The sequence below is a fragment of the Xenopus laevis genome, chromosome 8S (genome assembly GCF_017654675.1).
Source record: "Xenopus laevis strain J_2021 chromosome 8S, Xenopus_laevis_v10.1, whole genome shotgun sequence".
NCBI lineage: Eukaryota > Metazoa > Chordata > Amphibia > Anura > Pipidae > Xenopus > Xenopus laevis.
The window spans coordinates 30733444-30757681 of record NC_054386.1 but is presented as its reverse complement, the minus strand read 5'-3'; the positions used below and the strand labels follow the sequence as shown (position 1 = coordinate 30757681).

General features: G+C 42.4%; 2 protein-coding genes across 4 annotated transcripts in view; one reads left to right on the top strand and one right to left on the bottom strand.

The window, feature by feature from the left end:
• Positions 1–14108: 14108 nt before the first annotated feature.
• garnl3.S (GTPase activating Rap/RanGAP domain-like 3 S homeolog) overlaps positions 14109–24238 on the top strand; it is a 107136-nt gene continuing 97006 nt past the window's right edge. For both annotated transcript variants that reach the window (XM_018232598.2, XM_018232597.2), the window contains exon 1: positions 14109–14358. In XM_018232598.2, the coding sequence (XP_018088087.1) occupies positions 14252–14358 (107 nt within the window). In that variant the 5' untranslated portion in view covers positions 14109–14251. The remainder of the gene's footprint in view (positions 14359–24238) is intronic.
• On the bottom strand, positions 18006–19606 carry LOC108716947 (lamina-associated polypeptide 2-like). 2 transcript variants are annotated; one of them, XM_041575359.1, is made up of 3 exons: positions 19544–19606; positions 19423–19475; positions 18006–19344 (listed from the first exon to the last, which is right to left on the bottom strand). In XM_041575359.1, exons 2-3 carry the CDS (start codon positions 19467–19469, stop codon positions 18066–18068), a joined length of 1326 nt encoding a protein of 441 aa, XP_041431293.1. In that variant the 5' UTR covers positions 19470–19475; positions 19544–19606; the 3' UTR covers positions 18006–18065. The 2 variants fall into 2 exon arrangements, with proteins under 2 accessions (XP_041431293.1, XP_018119054.2); XM_018263565.2 differs by lacking the exon at positions 19544–19606 and having other exon boundaries at positions 19423–19493.

Below are 24238 nucleotides of genomic sequence, written 5' to 3'. Positions count from 1 at the left end.
ATGCCACAATAGAGAAGAAGAAGCTCATCTGAGTAAATGGTTGCCCTTGGCTTGCCATAAACTGTACATGCAGCATTGTATAAAGTCATCAAGAGTACAGTATTGACTCAACTGTCTTGATAAAATGTCCTTTCCTATCATAGACTTAGTGGGCTTTGGTTTGGCTGAAGAATGAACTGGTCTTTGATTGATAGACATTGACATTAATCTGGCGTTGTTTGCCAAGATAGTTAAGAGACAGCAAATCAATTTAGCAACCTGAGATAAAGGAGATTATTATTTTATATAAGGAGGAAGCTGCTCATTCCAGTCACATACACATATTCAGGGTTTGGATTAGAGGGTTGAGACATTCTCAGTGATGACGTAAGTTCTGCTGGGGTTGGAATGTAAATCTTTCCATACGGCCCATGCCAAGTTTTGGTGGGACAGTGTAGACCACACTGCCCAAACATCTGGACAGGGCATGTGGGGGAATGTTTTGAACCACAATCCTGGAATCATTGGAACAATAGAAAAGTGACCATGGCCATTAGTGCAGTATCTGTCCCTTCTGCCTTTGGGCAACTGATCAACATTTATGGTTCTAGCTATGTGCCCTCTACCCCTGAGTATTCCTAGATGCCATTGGGGCTTTCTTTATCATTCCACCTTTGCCTTTAGGCAATTATAACCAGAATTGAGGGTTAAAGCATGGTGCCTCGATCACTGCCCAGTTCATTTTCTTGCGACCAACAGGGCCATAATGGTCCAACAATGCAAGGCAGGGAGAAAGTCCAAGGTTCAGTAAAGCAAGAGCTTCAGTCCAATGTTCAGTCATGACTGGAAGAGTTCAGGCTAGGTCTGGTATGCAAAGGTTGATACAGAAACATATCACCAAGGAGACCTACCAGGGGCAGAATGACCAGCAGGAAATGGTACCAAGAAATTGGCAATAACCACCGGTGTTAGCGGGCTTTACAAGTTACAAGTCTTGCACCACAAGCAAGTGCTGCCATTACATCCTAAATCCCTTGGAAATCTACTGGGCACTCCCTTGGCCTGTCAATACTAATGTCACAAAGCAATATCAGCTGAAGTACATTATTGCTAAGCACCAGATTGGCATGGACATTGCACATGTACAAATCATAAAAAAGGTAAGTTCTAAATCATAGGAAAGCCAGTTTTCACACAGGTTTTAACTTCCAGTGGGATTAAAAGTAATGTTTTTATAGGGGCCTGGCTTACAAAGAAATAATAGTTTCAGGGACTAAGTGTATTGCAGCCAAACCACTGTGGTTACTGTGAAGGTTGTCCCAACCAAGAATCCAAGCGGCCCACACTCATCCACATGTGCAGTTGGCAACCATTTTGTTTTGCCTTTCAAGACAATTTTCAAAAACAACGTTCTCCTGAAGCGTCTAACCTCATTAATTCCACTTCTGGGGTAGACTGCTAATGAAACGCAGATGCAAAACCCAAACTACAAAGGAGACATGAAGCAAGAATGACTTATAAAAGCCTCATCTGAAAAATCCGAGCAGCTGGAAGGCAACTTTATCGACTGCGACAACTGACCTGGAACCCATTCTGATGAGAAGTTGGAAGTGAAACTCTCTGCTTATAGGTTTAACATATTGTTTTATTTCCTGCCTTATTTCAAGACCGTTCCTACACGGCTCCGTTTGTGGGTTGAATCTAAATATAAAGAGAAGAGAATACTCACAAATTTTGTTGACATCACCTGGAGAAATGTAGTGTTTTAGGGGGTTATGGAATATAATGCACAGATGATTTTGCACCAGGTCTACTAACCCATAGCCACCAATCATGTGTTTGATTCCACACCAGGAGACACACATAGCCCAATTTTCTTATAACATAACGACAATGAGAATCATGCACAGGGTGGTGCTAACCTGCTTAGGGTTTAGGTAGACCAACTGTATTCCTCTGTGATGTCACTGGGCAGAACCTTATGGCATCCAAAGGATTTTGAGTACCGTATATACTCGAGTATAAGCCGAGTTTTTCAGCTCCCAAAATATGCTGAAAAACTCTACCTTATACTCGGGTCAATCGCAAAAGCGCAATCGCAAAAACGGTCGCCGGCGCCTAAGAATAGTCACCGGCGTCCAAGAATAGTCGCCGGCGTCCAAGAATAGTCTCCAAGAATATTCACCAGTGTCCAAGAATGGTCGCCGGCATCCAAAAACGAGACGCCGGCACCTCCAATGGGAGCAGAAACCCTCAATTTTTTGATTGAAACTTACCAGAAGCTGCTGCATTTCTCACCCTAGGCTTATACTCGAGTCAATAAGCTTTCCCAGTTTTTGGAGGTAAAATTAGGTACCTCGGCTTATACTCAGGACGGCTTATACTCGAGTATATACGGTAATGTCATATGTGACTTCTGTCTTCTGGTGAGAAGGTTCATGAGATAAGTCTCCTTTGGACAGTTAATTGCATGATGTGATGTTGTCAAACCATAGTCAAATCTTGGTTTTGGGCTAGATATTCCAGTTTCCCTTTTATGGAATCATTTATTTGGTCTTCTACTTATCTTGTACTCCATACACAACAACGTATGAAATACTATGTTTGGTGCATGTGGATCAGTAGGATCAGTAGCTGATCTGGAGACAATCAGGGATCAATGATGTTTTGCATATCCAACTGTTCATTCAATGGGTCAGGCAGAAGAATAACAATGTCTCATTAATGTACTCTCCTAGAAATGTGCTTCTACTCTATAGATGATAAAACTCCATTATTTGTGTTTTTGAGAGGTAGATCTGTAAAATGTTTAATTAGCAAGTGAAATTGTGTTTTCATTAACAAACTCTCCACCACCTCATCAAGAACAATCTTGATTTTGGCTTACTTTTGTGACAGGAAGACGGAAGTTGCCAGGCGATTAATGTTGGAATGAAATAGCAATTAAAACACAGGAGGACTCTTGTCACTGGTGAAATCAAGCCTGACAAAGATGTAATTTTTGGAGAGATTAGCCTTTCATTTAAAAGTCAGTAAATAATAGATGTGGGTTCAATTTCCAGTCCATGCCTGATTGACTCTAGAACATAAACGTACCTTATCCATGTGGATGAATACTATGGGGGTAATGAGGTATAAAGTTGGCTCCATGTCTAGTAACCCATAGCAACCACTCTGCATTTAAAGGTTTGCTGTTTAAAAGCAATCAAATGATTGATTGATGTTGGACACTAAACCTGGGAAATCTGCACCTGTTCTTATATTACCCCCTTTAGATAAAGGGTAATTTCCCAAAGCTTTGATGGTAGTTAGGGATGTAGCGAACCGCCGAGTATGTGTTCGCGAACGCCGTTCGCGAACACCGGCAAAAAATGCGAACAGTTCGCGAACTGTTCGCGAACTTCGAACATCCGAAAATCGTTCGATTCGAACGATCGTAGGATTTTTAATCGTTCGATCGAACGATTTTCGTTCGAATCGAACGAAAATCGTTCGATTTTAGCGATCGAATGGTCGAATGGTCGAACGATTTTGACGCGAACGCCTATTGGCGAACGTCGCGCGACGTTCGCGAACTTGCGGCGGACGCGAACAGCCGATGTTCGCGCGAACAAGTTCGCCGCAGAACAGTTCGCTACATCCCTAATGGTAGTCTTCTCCATTATAAAATAGAAGTAGAAAGTTCTTTTCTGGACTGATTTAACTTTGCACTTTAATAACTTCAGAAATCTATTTTCTGCCAAGCAGGATTTGGTGCATTGTAAATTATTCAGCCCGTACAGCAAGCAAAGTGAATTTCAGTAAAGGCATTGTTTTCCGGTGTCCCCTCCGATGGAAATGCCACCTCTCAGAAAGTAGCGCAGCTCGATACGCTGTGTTGTCGTCTTTAACCTGCCTTATTTATATTTTATTCTGAACACAAAATATGTAATCTTTCTTCAGAGTGTTGAATGAGCTGCTCATCAAATATTCATCTGAAACTATCTTTCTATTCAGAACTCTCCCGGGTGCACTTTGGATTGCTCCAATCAATGCTTAATGTCGAACGTTTATGTAGGAATCCCAATTTGTCTCTTTTTCATTAAAAAAAATCCCCTTAGATCTACTCAGAATAAAAGAGAGCTATACATATGTTGTTTTAATACACAACACAATATTTATAGCTGCTGCCCCTCAAATCAAAGACCATATCTAGGGTGGCCTACTGACTGGAGATACTGTAACTAATAGCCCACTGATTGGATGACATGCTATTACTGAGTGCATCTTTTGGGAGCAATGCTGTTACTGATATACCACATATTTGAAGATTTGCTGTTAGCCTATTTTTTGAGAGCAATGCTGTTACCTGGAAGAGGTTATTTTACTTATAGCATATTAACGGGCATAAATGCTGTTACTGACAGTCCATTGGCTAGAGGAAATGCTGTTACTGATAGTGGAAGTGGTGTTGATACCAATGTATCACTTTTTGAGTAAGTTGTTACTACTTACTGATAGCCTCACTGTTACTGCTATTTCACTGTCTCTACTGCCTAGAAAAAATGCTGTTACTGATAGCTCACGGACTGGAATAAATGCTGTTACTGATGGAATGGTTGTTACTACTGATATCCCACTTTTTGTGTAAATTGTTGTTACCAGTAGCCCACTGATGGGAAGAGATGCCACTGCGTATGGGCCATTGACTGGGAGAAATGCTGTTTCTAATTTCCTATTGATTGACAGTGATGCTGTCACTGATAGTCCACTGATTAAAAGAAATGCTGTTACTGATTGAAACCCCACTTATCATAACCTTATTTCAACCAGCCAAACAATATGCTGCAAGATAAGGGCTTAAGACTTTTCTTTAGGAAAGAAAGAGAGGGAATGGTGTTTTTTAGAAAGGAAATAACATTTCCTGCAACATCTTTGCAATTTGCAGTGGGGGCTTCAATATCTTCAGCGTGGAGTCAGAATGCACTGTTTACTGAGCACCAAAATAAATGGCTAAAGTCGCACAATTCCCACCAAAGATAGCTTTTAACAGCGTCCGGAGTCACAATTTCAATAATTACCCGTCTTCTGCAAAGCGCCTTTCAGACCCACAAATTGTGCAGCACTTGCCTGTAATGAGCTATTCTATTTTAGATACATTTTCACATGATTATGTCCACCAGCACAAATTAGAATTGGAGGCCTACAAAGCAACAAGATTCTCTCCACCGGAAGGGAATAATAGATTTTACTGCCAGGTCTCTAGTCAAAATATTAGGGTTATTTAGCACAACTACAGAGTCGTACGTTCTACTAATATATAAATTCACGCATAGCAACACCAAGAGCACTACAGCTTGAGGAACATCAACCCCTTACGGACCAGTTAATCTACACTGCATAAGGCCAAATATATGGAGACGCCTCTCTGTCCAACTTCTCATACCCAATTCCCCTCTCTTTGATGCCATAACTGCCCCTACTCTTCTGGGAAGGTTCTTGGAACAGTTTTGATGGGATTTGCTTCCATAAGCATAAGTGACATTAACCCTTTAATTCATAAATCTAGTGTTTTCCAAATATCGTTACTTTCAGATGTTACCTGGGGGTTACATATGTTATCAATCAATGTGTAGAACATTGATGGAACCAGATGCATCATCCTACCCAAATTCGCCCCTTGCCTTGACTTCTTGGCTAATATTTCACCAGGCTTTAAGAACACCTTTGATGTGTTTATAAATTGTGCCAGGTTGTAGTTTTTTTTATCTCGCCTATGTGCATTATCCATCATGTCCAGACACCTACGCACTGTTGACTCACATATTTGCGGAAATTATACGGAGATAAGTGCATTATATTACTTTAGTTAAACAAGCAAGGAGATTGCCTACTGGACGTGTCTCAGTGGGACAGTAGATCTGTATCCCTGTGCCAAAGATCAAATTAAATGCTAATAGCATTAAATATTTCATGAACTAAGGAAGGCCTGAACAAAGGCTTGAACTACTGGCCTAGTGAATGGGAAGGAGAATTTGATCATTCCGTGTGACCAGTGACCAGTTGGTTCATGAGATTTGGGTGCCATTATGCAGCCTCAGTGGTGTAACTAGCTGTTGCCTCAAACAATCATCAGAGGGGCCCAGGGAACATAGCTAGGACACCAGCCCCCCCCCCCCCCACCACCACCACCAGCACCACTGTTTGCTTGAGCTTAAGGCTTATTGCACACCAGGCAATTTGACCACCACAACAACAGCATCAACAACTACACCATCAACAAAAGTGGAATCAGAAAGCAGACAGATGGAATATAGGGGTGGGATCTCAGGAACAGGTGGGATGGGAAGGTCACATCAACCGGATGAGGAGAAGAAGTGGGATCAATAAGCGATAGACAAGAGGAGTGGGATCAAGATCTGATATCACAGTAACTGGATAGGCAAGAGGTGAGACCAATACGTGATGCCATAGTAAGCGGAGATGCAAGAGAACTGAGATCAAGTAGATCTGTATATATAAAAAGAACAAAACTTATAAATATGTGCCTACGAAAACAAGAAGCAAGTGAATGGCAGCTAACTTATTTCCAATTACATTCAATGTTTTCTTGTATTTCTTTGCTCTGCTTGCGCTTGTTTTTGATACATATATATATATATAAATATCTGTATATATATATATCTGTATATATATATATATATATATATATATATATATATATATATATATATATATATATATATATATATATATATATACATGTGTATGTATATATAGAGAGAGAGAGAGAGAGAGAGAGCACAAGGACGAATGTTTAAGTAATAGGCTAAATGAGCAAGGCAAACAAACAGAGTACACAGTGAGAGGGGGCTCCCAGCACGAGAGTCAGTGATATTTATGTATTGTGACCTGCTGGCTATGCTGCTTATTGTGCGAGGGTGACAGACATCCTTCATCTGGTTCAGAACTTGTGAAAAAGCAAATAGCTTCTGAGAACTGTACATAGTGTGTGTTTGGCAAATACTAGGAACTAGTCATTAATATCCTGGCAAATCATGACAAGGAAAACACTATCCGGATATTCATGCTGCTGGGATGTTTCAAAGTCGAAGTGGGCACTGTGTACAAAATGCAACAGATGCTTTAAGTTTCACCTTAAAACTTTACCTTGATGTAGGCAGTAGTTTGTTCTACTCTCCTTTGTAAATTAACTTCTATTTTGTGTAGAAAACCAGATTGCTTTTACTTACAAAGAATAGCCTTTAGAGCAATGGATCACAAACTTTGGGGTTGGCTCCTCTTATGGAGCCAGGAGCAGCAGGGTCTCAGTATGAAGACTTGCTAGGGTGAGATTTTTGGAGAAAGCCTAGGTTTTCTCCTAGAAACACCCAAAAGCCTAGCCTAAAAGTCAATTAGAAGGAGATTTGGGAGATTCTCTCCTAGATATTCATGAACTCGTGATGATTGTCTGATAAACTGGTTTCCCTTAAACCAAAGCTGAAACTCCAAAGATGACTTGGACTGGAAAAGTCGTACACCAACTAGCTGAGCTAATCTAAAACAAAGGACAATGGCTTGCAACTTTGTCATGAGCAAAATGAGGCCTTGAACAAAGGCTGAACTGCCAAAAGATGGCTTGGACTGGAAAAATCCTACAACCACTAGCTGATCCAAAGAAAAACCAAGGAATGCAACCTAACCCATCATATGCTAGAACCATGTGATGTACATGTCCTACTTCTGCAACCATGGGTTCTTTACACATCTATTACACAAGCTATTGGTTGTTGGGCCTTGCAGTGGTGTTAGTTTGGAAAGTATGACGTGCAACCACACCAGGGCCTTCTCCTAAGCCCAGAGTCGGTGCTGCTCAACAAAGGAGATGCATTGTGGTAAGATGGATTGGGTTGAGGTACAAGGGGGGACCCCAGGGTAAATTTGACACTAGCTAGCATATTGAGAACTTGTGTTCTTGAGAATGAGGACATCATTATATATACATTATATATAGAGGTGTGCATGGTTTGAGAGGGGCATGAAAAGACATTTAGGGTACCTCCATTTCTCACCAAGGATGGGGAAGTGTGCCCTATGTGTTCTGACTAAGAATGACAGCCCTTAATAGAGAGGAAGAGAGCCAAAAAGCCAAAGTCTCAAGGGCTAGTTTCCTATATGAATTATTTATATATTTTGCACTGCATTTTATATGTCCAGGGGGGCAGTTTGGCATATACTGTATATATATATATATATATATATATATATATATATATATATATATATATATAGATATAGATATAGATATAGATATAGATATAGATATAGATATAGATATAGATATATAGATATATATATATATTTATACAATATATGTTGCTTTTGGAGACTATATTTCACGTTGGATTTGCTTGTTATATCAGCATTGGACAGGGTTAATGGAATCCTTCTTCTTATGACCAACAGGAAACCAATCATTCCATCTTCTACTTCAATTATTTTTGAGCAGATGATCAGAGGGAGGAAAAACAGACACTATCAGTGAATTCATTGCAAACAGGTCACTAACATATGGTGGGGTTTAAATAGAAGAAGGTGTCGCTCTCTCTGTCTTTATATATTTATATACACATATGGCTACATGTTTCTGTTCCTCTGGAGATGCCAGTGCATTCCAATGAATGACAAAATGCAGAAATAAAGATATAAATAAATGTGTCAAGGGCAACTTCACCTGTATAATTATCTTTTTTTTGCCTAATGAAATAAAACATAATTTGAAGCCATTTCCCGATATGCATTTGCTGTTTTATTATTCTAAACATACGTGAGAATGGAATTGCAATGGGAGGGCAGTTGGCCATTTTCTGCACTGCTTGTCCTGACTCCGTGCATTGGGCAGCAGTCAGCAACCCTTTAAGAATTCAGTTGCCATAACCATTTGCCTCTTTGGTGGCGAAAATACCCGGAAGAAGGCAAAACCTTCAAGTGTGCAAAGCTTTGTGGGTACAGTGGGAATGCATGTGAATGGTGGTACTTTTGAGCCAGAAATACTCTACTCAAATACAGTATATAGCACTAGTGCCAACCCTATCACATATTTCCCTTCCACGTGATACACTACATGTTGGGCTAAGCTCCATCAAAGGGGTTGGCCTGATATTGTTTGGGGCCAGGGTATTGATGTTGGGGGAGGGCAGATGACTTCAGGGGGCAAGGGCGATATTCAGGGGGTGCAGCAATGATGTATATGGTGTGGAGTCATGATATTGGGGCAGGGGTAGCTATTACATCTGCAGACAATTTGTCCCAGACAGGTGGCGACACCAAGGGGCAAAAATCTGGAGCAAAAAGCTGGTCTTGCACAGTGTCTGACTGGCCCACCAGTATACAAGGAAAAACACTTGGTTGGCCCAGGTGTCAGGGCCCTCTTGCTTCTAACCATTTAGCCTATTTCATGGTCATTCCCTATTTCTGTATGGGGGAAATTGCTTAATAATGGAAAAATATAGTAAGTAAAGAGGTTGAGTGAGGAGGAATAATAGTTTGGAAAGTTGGCCCACAATCCAAGGTTTTCTGGTGGGCCCACAATCTAAGGTTTTCTGGTGGGGCCACGGTCTAAGGTTTCTGGTGGGCCCGTGGCGTCCCAGTCTGACACTGGCCTTGCACTGCATTTAGAGGATGCAGGTGACCAGTGTTGGACTGGGTTGCCAGGGGCCCATCAGAAAACCTTAGACCAGGGGTGCCCAAACATTTTGCAACGAGGGCCAGATTTGGTGAGGTGAAAATGTGTTGGGGCCGACTATTCAGCCCGACATTCTTTAGAACTATTAACATTAAATTACAGGAATCGAGTAATCGTAGCAGTAATATTTGGGCACATTAGTGAAATGATCTGCCACTAGGTCTATACTGCTGCCTGTGTGCAGAAGGTGTTAGTAATAGACACGTACTGGCACATACTGATGCCATACTGCTTTAGTTTACTGTACTGGCACATCAGTCTATTGACACCTTCAGCCCTAAAGAAGTATGCGAAAACAGCGCGTCTCTATGTTCCAGTACCTGTCTATTCTAACACCTTCAGCACACAGGCAGCAGTATAGACCAAGTGGCAGATAATTTCATTAATGTGCCTTAATATTACTGCTTTGGTATTCCTGATCGCGCTGTGCTGAGGGGCCTCATTATTATTAATTTCAGGATGGAGGCTGAGGGCCGGTGTAAATTTGAAAACGGGCCGCAGTTGGCCTACGGGCCACACTTTGGACATGCCTGCCTGAGACTGTGGGCCCATCTAAGACCATGGACTCACTTTCCAAACTATTATTCCTACTCTCCTCACTCACCCTCTTTATTATGCTAGCCTTTTACATCTACTGAATATATTCTTCCATTATTAAGCATTTGTTTCCCATAAAGAAATAGGGAAGGACCATAAAATATTCTAAATGGTTAGAAGCAAGAGGGCCCACTGACTCCTGGGCCCACCGGGAGTTTTCCTGGTATCCCGGTGGGCCAGTCTGACACTGCAGGTGACAGTCCTACCTATAGACAGCATATATCATAAATGAAAGACCACTTATGAAGAGGAGAATGCAGCCTTTCCATTCCTTCTTGTTAGCGAGTCAGACAAAGGCAGTCCTGTATCTGGGAGATGTTCCATTCAAATGCTATTGATTAGAGTGAATGAGCTTTTTTCCTGAGCTTTATTTATTCTCTATTCTCATAAATGCGGGCCAACATGACACGTTTCATTAGAGTCTCCTGGTGGAAGTCTCCTTGTCACAACTCTCCATGCGGCATATGCAGATAAAGAGGTTCCCTCGGCAGGAACCGAAAATCAATGCTAATATTTTAATCTATTAAAAAATAAAGAAAAAAAAAAAAAAATATATATATATATATATATATTAGTCTCCCAAGATTGACGCACTCCAGGGCTTCATAATGCAGTTTAGACAAGATAATTTATTGTCAACATTTCGGTCCCGTTCTGGGCCTTTCTCAAGACATTACTAAAGGCCCAAACGGGACCAAACGTTGACAATACATGTTCTTTTCTAAACTGCATTATGAAGCCCTGGAGTGCATTAATCTTGCGGAACTACTATCTACAATACATTTGACAGCACCCAGGCATGAAGAGAACGCTTGACTGGAGTGCACCACAGCTGGAACTATATATATATATTTATATATATATATATATATATATATATATATATATATATATATATATATATATATATATATATATATATATATATATATATATATATATATATGTACCTCCATGGGACCTGAAGGCAATACAGCACAGCAATCTTGCAATCTTCTGGGTAAGGAGAATGGAAGGAATTCATGGGTGCTAGTGCTTGGGGGGGGGGGTACTGGGTGCAAATTCTGCACCTGGACCAATGCGTTTGTAGTTATTCCACTGGGCAATGTTGAACTTTCCTACCAAAGGGAAAAGACCCAGTGGGCCCCTCTGACCAAATGCCGAATGTCAGCACTATTAGGGTTATGCATTAAGCATGAATGGCCACCTTTAATTGAGTCATTGAATTTGACCCCCTGTACAAATTTGATTTAGTCTAGTTGGATGAAGTAGAAGATACAGTGTAAATATACTGAAGGAGTATTCCATTTCTCCATTTGTTTTAATTGATATTATTTAAATAGTTTGGTTTCAGCATCTAAACTCAAAAAGAATACATTGCAATTAGAAGCAGGTCTGTCCCTTTCCTGGGCATCTGTGTCTGGCTCCCGGAATTGATTCCAGAGGTTCCTGGAAATAGAGAGGCTTTGATCCCTCAGACTGTTTCTCTTCATTGCTTTACGCCCATAATACCTCGCTGGAAATGAGAAATTGATCCAATTTGCAGGTTGGGAGGCTGAAGTGCATGGGGCATTGAGCTGCAAACATCAGGGCTCAGGGCGAGAGGTGAATTGGGTTACACTCCTGGGCCAAAAGCCAATAGATACATTTACTGTAATTCAGTCACACAGGATTCCAGGCAACGCAGCCAGAAGCTGCTCCCCAATCCCCTTTATTTTACTCCATTAATGTTGTAACTGGCTTCATGCTGGAGACTGTGACACAATCCCTATGTTTTCTATTTTGTTATTATTTTAATTGGCTTATACTTATATTTTCTCATTTCCTTATTTTTATTACTTTTTATTGCTTTTTGTTTTTTGGAAGTAAGAGGCTGAAACCCGTTGAAGAAAGCAACTTACAAGTGTCCTTTACTCCATCCTGCCAGTGTCTTGTGCTCCGTCTTACAAGTGTCCTATGCTCCATCCTACCAGTGTCCTGTGCTCCATCCTACCAGTGTCCTGTGCTCCATCCTACCACTGTCCTATGTTCCATCCTACCAGTGTCCTGTGCTCTATCCTACCAGTGTCCTGTGCTCCATCCTACCATTGTCCTGTGCTAAATCCTACCACTATCCTGTGCTCCATCCTACCACTGTCCTGTGCTCCATCCCACCAGTGTACTGTGCTCCATCCTACCAGTGTCCTGAGCTCCAGCCTACCAGTGTCCTGTGCTCCATCCTACCACTGTCCTGTGCTCCATCCTACAATAGTCCCATGCTCCATCCTGCCAGTGTCCTGTGCTCCATCCTACAAGTGGCCTATGCTCCATTCTACAAGTGTTCCATTTTTCATCTGACAAGTGTCCTGTGCTCTATCCTACAAGTGTCTTGTGCCTCATCCTACCACTGTCCTGTGATCCATCCTACAAGTGTCCCTGGCTCGGACAAGATCTTTAAACCTGTCTGATTGATATCTGGATGCCCATTAGGGGGGGCCGTGCGTGTATGCCCAGCTATAGTATCAGAATAGACAAATTATATTTTTTCCAATATATAAAGATAAAAAGGGAAATCCCCCCCCTGCCATTGACTAATTGCCCCTCTAGCAGCATTTAAATCACAAAAGTGACATAATTGTTGGCACAACAGTTTAATCTGTTCCTTTCTTCCTTCCCAATAATCCTTTAAGGATTTAATGTGCCCAGGAGGTTTATAGTAAGGAGATAAGCTCTTCTGATAGATCCACCTATTCCCCTATGCCTGGAATTTCCTAGGGATTTAAACTGCGGATATCTCTTTAAATCCATTGCTGAGTTGCTGTTTTCCCAGCGGTTGACAACTTATTTCCCAGTATCCCCTGTTGACTGACAATGTGTGGATTCTTGCAAATGCCACAGGGGCCACTGGAAGAAGCTGACTATTTATTGGGCTGGTGGGGGGATGTTTGGACCTGTGTGTCCTTGAAACACCAGTTTCTGTGTCCTTGAAACACCAGTTTCAGTTTGGATTTGTTCACAGACCAACTGCAGCACGTCAACCATGGCCTCAAACACCTGATTGTGCCATAGCACATTTCTGCCACACTAGAAACAGCACCCAATGGAAAAGCACTTTAGCTTCCTACATCCATAGCACATCGGACTGTAAGCTCTGTGGGACAGAAAGAACATTTACAGCCCTGTATAGAACTAACCACCCCATAGCAGTAACATGTATTCATCTATAGACATTCTCACGCTGCATATCATCTTATGGCATGGTGTTTTTCAACTACAACACCAGCACTCTTATCATCATATTATCAAGGGCTCAAGCATTCTGGGAATTGTAGTCCAGCAACATCTGGGGACCCAAGGTTAAGAAACAAGTCCGTATGGGTTGCTCATTCCTTAAAGGGGAACATCACAATCTCTTTGTTTATTAAACAAATCTTTTTATTTATCCAATCCAATTTTATATCTGCACAGGTATGGGACTCATTATCCAGAACACTTGGGACCTGGGGCTTTCCAGATAAGGGATCTTTCTGTAATTTGGATCTGCTGTACCAAGATGCACCCACCAGCGCTGATTTAGGCAAATTTGAGACAGCTTCACGTAGGGTCATTATTTAACCTCATCTACTTATGTAACCCTACAAACCGTGATCCTGTTTAAAGGGGAAGTATAATGCACATATTGGTAGAAGGAAGGGTTAATGCTGTTAACCCCGTGAGAGGCAGCAGCCCAGGCTGAGGTGCAGAGCAGTTCATCTCCTGGTGCAGGAGGGCGAGTGAGTGAATAGGAGGCAGCAGCAGCAGCACCTCCCTCTCCAGTACAGGCACAAGTGAGCCACGCTCAGGGATCAGAGGATGTTATTGCCAGTCTGTTCTTGCAGCTAAACAGCAACTCCAGAACCAGGACCTATCCTCCCCCCCATCTTCTCCCTGAGGGTCTCTAATCTCACCAAGGGGTCTTCCCCTTCATTTACCATGGACTGCGAAGTGAATCCCTACATGGGCAAAGACAAATCCAGCAGTGGTATCATGCGGAAGAGGGCAGCTCTACTTAGGAAAGGCTGCAGCTTTGAGATCCAGAGGTAAGTTACTGCATGGTGCCTACCTATTGCCCCATATAGGCGAGCCCACCAATATTGATATTTCCCACCTGGGTTATGTTGTGGAACTGGAGATGGGGTTTAACCCATGCCACACTGGTACCTGCGGTTTTTCAGCTTATTGCCTTCTATAATAAACTGACCGGAAAATACCTGTGGCTGTAGGTGCCAAAAACAGGCTAATATTGCCCGGTGCATGCAATCCATATGCAACGCCTTTATAATTTATTTTGTGCCCTGAGCTATCTGGTCAGTTTATCATGAAGAACAAGGGGTTCATCCCTTTGAAACCAGGCTTCTTAGCATTTCCTCCAGAGCCATCCTGCAGACTGCACTGATTTTTCCATGGCCGGTCACTATATGTTATAATGAGGGCTGCATTGTCTTTAGCCTTCTGGGTGCTTGTTCAACTACAACACCACAGACGTCCACTAAATCATGTCATTTGGGTGATAATGAGCCATTTCTGAGACCTTATTATTAAGTTTAAAAAGGATTGTTATCACCCTAATGTCATTAGTGGACATCTATGCAGCTGCAGGGACATATACACATTATTATATGTTCTTCACACCAAAGAGCATATAATCCAGGGTGACTTCCTGCTGGCTGGGGGTAGACTCAACCCATCTCGCTCCCCTGAATTGCTTTCCAACACACTGCAGCATTCTACAGCTGGGAAGCTCTCACTCCTCTCTTGGATACAGACTGCAGTCAGGCTGTGCAGTGAAGGGGTTACTTGCCCTGCCAGAGCCCTGGGTAAATCATTTATAAGGGAGGTGAGCCAGGGAGCTGTGACAGCTCATGAAAGAGGGTTATATTGGAAGCAGAAGGATCATTGTTGAGAGAAATAGAAATCAAACACCCACACAGGCTGAAAGTTTCCCAGCCAGTGGCACTGGCATGCACTTATTCCGGCATCATGACCCACCGCTGGAATATATTATAGATCCAATTGCACTTTAATCCCCATAATAAAGGACAGTGAAGACCCGAGTGGATTATTATTGGCAACATCTATGTATGGAAGGTCTGTGCCAACCACTGGGGTGGTACAAATATGCCAAAGCTGAAAGTTGCTGCATTGTGCATGGCACAACAGAATTCGGTGTGGAGATGCATATCCTGTTTCACGGGAGCTTGCAGTTCATAACCAGGGGAATGGGAGTGCCCTTTAACACAATCAATCAGGGCACAACTGGTCACACATGAGGATTCCCTTTGAGCGTGCAGAGTGCAAATATCAATATCAATGTGTCAGTCTAATAACATAATCCCTCCTGGTTCTGGTGGGAGCTTGGGCTTTGACAGTTATTGGTTGGTTAATTAATGTATTTTTTTTCCTTTCCTCGGGCTGGTAGGTAGGTGCCGGCTCAAGGCACCCCTGCCTAATGAATGATGTATAGGTGCCATACATGAAAGGACTCTTCAGAGGACAATTGATGAAAGAAAGTGCTCAAATCCTCTAATGTAGGAGCTATTAAAGAATATCCCTGTCTTGTACACTCAAAGGCAAAGAGTCGGGGAATAAGCATCTTTGATACCTAAGACAAGGGTGGCAAGATGTGTTTCCCCTTCCCCAGGATCCTAACCTCCCATGCGGATGAGTTAGTACTATAGCTAATGCAGTAATGCAAATACTCCCTCTCTTTTCTCCAAATAAATTCACCCTGGACAGGTGCATCTGACACTTACCCCTAGTTCCAGGCCAGGGAACCATAAACCATATCAGCCGTGGGATATAAACTGGATAGAAAAGGCAAGAGATGAATTAGGGCTTATTATCAGTTACAAAGCACTTGCACTAGGGGCATAGCGTAGAACTGAGGCACAATGGAGCTCTGCACTGGACCCCTGCCATAGGATAGGCAAGTAGTTTGCAAACCAGGGTTTGTCCAAGGAGATGCCCATGTGCTACCCCCCATCCTGCCCCATGTAAATACAGGGCTGCAAACTTCATCCAAAGTCACTTTGCCCTCCGTCTAAGGCACTGATGGTCAGGCGGTTAATGGTGGACCATATCTCTCTTTTAAAGCTCCTGACGGAGAGCAGATGGGCCTGTTTTGTAAGCTCTGGAAGCCTGAGTCAGAATATCGTATATCTTAGGGTTGTGCAATTAGGAGACGTGTTTATTCTCAGTACAATAAACAGTTAGGATTGGATGCAGTTGGTCGGCCAGCTACGAGAAGCGGCTGGTTATTAATGGAGCTTTGAGGTTCATAAAATTCTCTGTCATAAATCGGTTCATTTGTTGACCTCCCTTCATTTGTTTCCTGCTTCAAGCTACTTGCACATGCTCTGAGACCCAGACTAACAGCAGGAGCCATTGGTTGTAGCAAGTGGCAGCGGGACTGTTTACAGACTGTGGGAATCTGTATCAGTCAGGGATTTCTCTCTGGTGCCCTATGGATCAGCCCTACATAATTTTCTAAATCACTATGCAATATTCACTCCTAGTATCAAATCCCTACTAGTTCCTTACACCCAAAGAGATGAAGTCGCCCCTGAAGGCCATTCTATACTATATAGTGTCTGATCAATCTCCAATCATGAGTATTCCTCTGCTGACCTATTCTACAGAATGGAAAATACACATCATGCACTAACTAAAGGAGTGTGAATAACCTTGGGCAGGGGTAGACTGGAGAAATTAGCTGATTAGATTGTTTGCTCCACAGTTGCATACTTTTATCCTTGTTTACTATGAACAGCAAATACTATCAAATAACTGCCCATGGTACATGGAAAGCTGAGGCAGGTCTGATCATTTATGGAAATATAGAAATTTTTTCATACTCACCGTAATTTCTATTTCCAAATCACTTCCATGGCAGCATTCACCAACATGGGTTAATCCCGCCTATCAGGTCACTGGACAGGAAAGAGTTAACGATCGGTATAAATACCTTGCTCCTCCCAGCAATCCTCGTCTAGTAACAAGCTCCAGAAGAAGGGAGGGAAGTTGGTGAATGCTGCCATGGAAGTGACTTGGAAATAGAAATTACGGTGAGTATGAAAAAATTTCTATATTTCCCAAGTCACCCATGGCAGACAATTCACCAACATGGGATTTCCCCAAGCTTAAAGAAGGGAGGGACCATTATCGATCAACCAAAAAACTTTCGTAAACGTTCTTGGGGACGTTGAGAGGCCAAAGGGAAGACAGGTAAACTGGACATGTTGACCTCTGAAAGCAAATCGAAGATACTTCCGGTGTGTCTTGTGCACTGGTACATGGAAATATGCGTCCTTCAAGTCCAGATTTATTAGCCATGATTGTGGAGGAACTGCTTGTAGGATGGACGTCAGTGATTCCATTTTGAAGCGCCTGCAGTTGACAAACTGATTCAGAGGGCGTAAATCCAGTACCGGTCTGAATGCCCCCGAGGCCTTTCCGGACTAGAAAGAGCTTCGAATAGAAACCTAAGCCCTGTTGGGACTTCGGAACCCATTCCACTGCCCCCGAGTTCAGGAGTTGATCTACATACTCCTGTAACACTTGGTCCGAACCTGGTACCTGCGGGACTGAAGACATCTTGAACACATTGCGAGACGGCACCCTGTGGAACTTCAACTGATATCCTTCCTGAATCACCCTCAGGACCCATTGGTCTCTGATTTTTGAGGCCCAGACAGCATAAACGGATGTTAGACGTGCCCCCACTCTGCTGGTCTGAGCCGGCCTGATCTCATTGCTTCTTCTCCGTATGGCTTGAGCTGAAAGTAGAACTTCTCCTATTGGGAGGCCTACTTTCCCCCCTTGTGGGCTTCCAATTCGTCTGTCTTCCGGCAGTCCTTCCATATCTAGGCTGTCTTGAACCCCGAAAGGACCTGTTAATGGGGGAACTAGGCCTCCCCCCTTGACGCCTGAATCTCTTCTCCTGCGGCAAAAATACACTCTTGCCCCCGGAAGCTTTCTTAATGATGGAATCGAGTTTCTCACCGAAGAGCATCTCTCCCTCAAACGGCAACTGACATAAATTCCCCTTAGAGGCTGAATCCGCCAGCCATGGCTTCAACCACAAAGCCCTTCTTGAGGACACCGAAAGTGCCATAGTTCTTGAAGCTAGATGTACCAGATCTAGAGAGGTATCTGTCATGAAATCCACCGCTAGTTTCAATTCAGACAACATTTCACGTAACCCAGACCTTTTGACATTAGAAGAAATGGCATCTTCCAGGTTATTCAACCACACCTTCATAGCTCTTGATGTGGAGGTCATAGCTACTGCCGGTCTACAAGTTGCTCCTGCCGCTATAAACGTCTTCTTGAGGTTGGTTTCGATCCGTTTCTCCATTGGATCACGGAAAGCTGCTGCATCATCCACTGGCAGCGTCGTCTTTCTTGCCAACCTTACCACCGCAGCGTCGACTTTAGGCGGATTGTCCCACAATTTAGAGAAAGACTCCTCCACCGGATACTTTTTTGCAAACTTCCCCTGGATAACAAACTTTTTCTCTGTTCTCTTCCATTCAGAGCTGATGATTTCCTTAATTGAATCATGCACCGGGAAAGTCACCTGTCTTTTCCTGACCGATGGGAAGAATTTATCTGCTGAACTAGACTTAGGTAGCTCTTCCGAAAGACATAGCGTCTTCCTTACTGCCTTTACCAGATTCTCTATCGCTGTAGGATCAAATGCAATCTCTTCCTCAGAAAACACTTCTCCCTCCTCTGAGAGTTCTGAATGTGCGTCCCCTGGAGAATACAATTCTTCATCTGACACATCCGATAGAGACTCATATGGCAAATCTCTGACCCTCTTAGCTTTCCTCTGTACCCCAGAGGTAGAAGCAGTAGCCTCTTGCATGCCTTGTACTACAGCTTGCTTGATGATGGAGACCAGAGCATCCAATTGTGGGGCTCCTGAAGGCTGAGGGTCTGCAGACGCTACTGGGTCCGTAGCTGAAGCCGCTTTCTTTGAGAGAGTAGGCTCCCCTTTCTGCAATTCAGTTGACATATGTAGGCTGAAAATGGAAAAGACAACCATCAGCCACTAATTATCGTTCTCTCTCATTACAACCATATATCCACAGCCAGCTTACCTAGGACCTTTGGGCTGAGATCCTTTTCCAGAGCCAGGCTGATCCATAGTAACCTGTAACACATTATTCCATAAGCATAATTCAATTACAAAAAGCAAGATTCCACTGGAAAGGCACTCACAGTCTGTAGCCGAGTGAACCAACGCTCTCCAACTTCCGGCGAAGTGTACTATCACATCCAGCCAAAACGCCAGCCTTGCACACACTGCCAGCGTCTTCTTATCGCGTCACTTCCTGACGCCGTTTTCCCGCGCGGCAGTCCGGTCGCGCGTCACTTCCGGTCGCGCGCGTCCATTTCCGGGCGCGCGTCTTCTTTGAGCGCGCGTCTTCCGCGTGCGTCACTTCCGGCACGCGTCACTCCGTTCGCGTCAACTCAGGCGCGCGTCTTACACGCGCTTCCGCGTCCGTACTCGACGCGCGTCCGCGTCAGTATTGGCGCGTGTGCTCTTCCATGGAACAAAACACTTTACCCAGCCTCGAATCCATCTGAAACGGCTGATCCTCTGGACTGCTTCATCCTCCTCTCTACCTTTAGGAGGGAATTCTTACAGCAGCTCCAGCACACAACCCTGCCCAACGGGTTCTTCTCACCACAACCCGTATAGGGTGCACTTGGAGGCATCAGAGGGGAGAGAGAGAGAGAGAGAGAGACCCACTCTGGTATGGTAAGCTTAGCAGCCTTTTAGCCATCTGTAGCAGCCTGTAGCAGTCTGTAGCAGCCTGTCGTGACCTGGACAGGAAAAAAGACGAGGATTGCTGGGAGGAGCAAGGTATTTATACCGATCGTTAACTCTTTCCTGTCCAGTGACCTGATAGGCGGGATTAACCCATGTTGGTGAATTGTCTGCCATGGGTGACTTGGGAAATATTTTCTGCTTATGGTGTGCCCAGAACATTCCTTCTCTGTATATTTATATTTATACATATGGGAGGAGGAAGGTGCCATATTGATTCCCTTAGACAGTACAGTATGAGGGCATAGCTTATTGTGTGCCCAGAACATTCCTTCTCTGTATATTTGTATTTATACATATGGGAGGAGGAAGGTGCCATATTGATTCCCTTAGACAGTACAGTATGAGGGTATAGCTTATTGTGTGCCCAGAACATTCCTTCTCTATATATTTGAATCTGACTGACAATAATTGATGGTTTGTCTGCTGTTGGTCTGTGTTGCTGTGTCTCCGCAGTGTGACATAACTGTATTAGGAACTGACGGGACCAATTAACATTAATCTGTTGCAAAGATGGAAGTGGTGGCTTAGGAAGTGCAGCCAATCAGCAGGCAGATATGAGCAGTGGGATTCAGGATGAATGTTGATATTCTGACTATTTCAGAGACCCTGTTTTTGTCATCTATCTATCATCTATCCATCATCTATCTCTCTATCCATCCACTCAGTATCTATCTGTCTATTTATATATCTATAATCTATCATCTATCTCTCTATCTACTTTAACTATTCTTTATCTCTCTTTATATGTGTGTTCTTTATCCAATCTGGTAGCTATATAGGTTCATGTACCTGTCACTCCATCAATGTAAGTAGCATGTTTATCTTTGGGACAGGAACAAAGCCAACTGATTAACTATTGCTGAACATCTCATTCGGAAAATCCATCAATTGCACTGATGAAAATTGGCAGTATTCATACCCAGATGGTGCCTTGAAAACAGGTGATCTTGATGAATATCCTTGTTGTGTACATATAATGCTTTCACAACCAGGTATCTACATTTGTTATTATGCCCCTTTAGAAGGGGAACCATATTTTGTTGATGGGTAATGTGCTCTTGATACTTTATGGTCCTGTTCTTTACTCTAAAATGTCATTGTTAGTCCAAGTTTGTCCTCTATCGTATGGTAGCATAGGCTTCTTACTTTTAAGATTTGTTGATTTGAAGGCGTTGTATTGCTTGGGCAAAAGTGTCCTACATAGTCTTTTGTATCAACTTTAGCCATTTTATTGTCTTAAGAAGCTCACACTAGAGTAGACACTGAACTATGTTTGCTTACTTGGATGTGAACAAGACATTCCCTCCCCAGTATTTATCTTGGAAGAGATGGAACTCTCATTGCTCGGGCACAAGTGTCCTACATAATCTTTTGTATCATTTTTAGCCATTTTAATGCCTTAGGAAGGTAGGTAAAGCTCACCCTAGAGTAAACAGGGAACTATGGTTGCTCAATTTGATGTCAACAAGACATCAGCTCCCCAGTATCTATCTTGGAAGAGATGGAACTCTCATTTCTTGTGCAAAAGTGTCCTACATAGTCTTTTGTATCAATTTTAGCCATTTTAGTGTCTTTGGAAGGTAGGTAAAGCTCACCCTAGAGTAAACACTGAACTATGGTTGCTCAATTTGATGTCAGCAAGACATACCCTCCCCAATATTAATCTTGGAAAAGATGGAACTCTCATTGCTTGAGCACAAGTGTCTTACATAGTGTCTTACATAGTCTTTTGTATCAATTCAAATCATTAAAGTGTCTTAAAAAGCAGGTACAGCTCACACTACCGTAGACATTGAACTATGTTTGCACACTTTGATGTCAACAAGACATCCCTGCCCCAATATTTATGTTGGAGGAGACTCATTGCTTCACATAAGTCCCATATAGCCTTTTTAATCTGCTTGGTAGTTGTTCTTTAAGGGTCAATAATTTGTATCATTATAGTATCTTTAGTAAAGTAAGTACAGTAAGCATGCACAGCACTAGACAACATCAAATGATTGTTGGATTCAAAGTGGGGTGAGGCCCATTTACTAGTAAAGCAGTAGCTCAAGTCTTGATAAGTTTATGGCTTATGTATGTCCTAATAAAGTCTTTTTAACTTATCTTATCAAGACTGCTTTACTAGTAAATGGGCCATACCCCACTTTGAATCCTGCATATTGAAAAATGTGATTTGCAACCCTTGGACGGGGTGTTGTTCTGTTGAGGGGCCATTTAACAAATTATGATTCTCTTTTTCTTTTCATTTTGGACTTATAACTTTTTTCGTTTCAAGGACAGAGCCACACACCATTGCTTGCATGTTTATCAAATGATTGTTGCTCACCTTGATTTAAACAAGGCACCCCTTTATTACAATACTCAACTGCCTTGCTTTTGAGGGTGCATCCTGCATCAATTCATTGTATGGTAAATGAAATACCTTCTTTGTGGAGATCTTGCTTTCTTTGTAGGCTCTGCAAGGTTGTGATCTAGATGCACTAAGTATTTGAACACCTTGCTTTTTAGCTTTCTAAGCCTTGTTTTGGGATCTCTTTAGAGTAAGGAATTATCACTTTCATTGTAGACTTTGTTATCCTTGGTCCTAAGGGTTTATTTTACTTTTCCACCATAATTTTTGGCATCTTCAGAGTTCCTGAGATATCACTATTGCTTCTTGGCTTTGTGCTATTTGGTCTTTAGAGTTCATAAAAGAGCATGTTGTGGTCTCTTAACGAGACCTCTTTTTGATGTGTGTCCTGCTGGTTCCTTAAATTCCCAAAGAGCTACACTATTCTTGAAAAGCCTCATGTTCATTAGCAGTTCCTGTGACCTTTATATTTATAAGCACCTGACATGTTCTCGTGATTATCATAATTGTAAGACATACATTAGTCACCCCTGGAAGATTAGCTGCTGCTTAACTAAGCCAGGCCAGTGGAGTAATGTGATAGTAATTATCTCTAAAGATCATGGAAGGAAATTTCATTAACTGTATTGGTGGTTCCAAAATTGCTTCTAATGAATTTTCCCATTAACAAATCCCTACATTGATCTCTCCCATGTTCCGGGTGGTATTGGAATATCAATAAAAACTCAGTTAAAAGTGTGTATAGAATCAATACTTCTAGTAGAACATTGTACTTGTAAGTACTATATTTTGGCTGAGCACTTTATGGGTGGAATGTAGAGGTGACATGTAGCAGCTAGTTGGAAAAACAGATCTTTAAGAACCATGGGGAAGTATATCTCCCAACTCTTTTATTTGATTTAGTTCTGCTAGATACCCATCCTATTTACTTCTTTAAGAAATGGGAAAGATTTCCATCATGTACCTGTCACTATAGCGCCAAATCACTTACTCTTTCCATATGAAAAGAAATTGTTATTCAGAATGAAGTCATGAGAATTGACAAGACCAGATTGCCTACAGCATATTGTGCAAATAAAACACCTTAACACGCACCAGTTTCTCCGTGTACTGCCCCAAACCAAACAAACAAGAGGCACAATGTTTGTGAATGTGGAATTGGCAAGCAGTATCTGGTCAGCAATTTCTGTTTTATTGCCCAGAAACTAATTAAACCAGAAGCTTACTGTAGTTTAAAAAAAATGGAAAAACTAAAATCAGTTGTTGCCAACACAAGTTATTGCAGTTGGTGTAATAACTCATAACAAGATGGGACAGGAGGGGAAATGGAGACAGTAGGGCAAGATGGAGACAGTAGGAGAAATGGAGATAGTAAGGAAAGATGGAGACAGTAGGAGAAATGGAGATTGTATGGCAAGATGGAGACAGTAGGAGAAATGGACATAGCATGGCAAGGTGGAGACAGTAGGAGAAATGTAGATAGTAGGGTAAGATGGGGACAGTGGGAGATGATGGAGACAGTATGGCAAGATGGAGACAGTAGGGTAAGATTACACCAGTAGGGCAAGATGAAGACAGTAGGGCAAGATGAGGACAGTAGGAATTGATAGAGACAGTAGGACAAAATGGAGACAGTAGAACAAGATGGGGGCAGTAGGGCAAGAGAAAGACAGTAGAATAAGATGGAGACAGTAAGGCAAGAAGGGAACAAAAGGACAGGATAGGG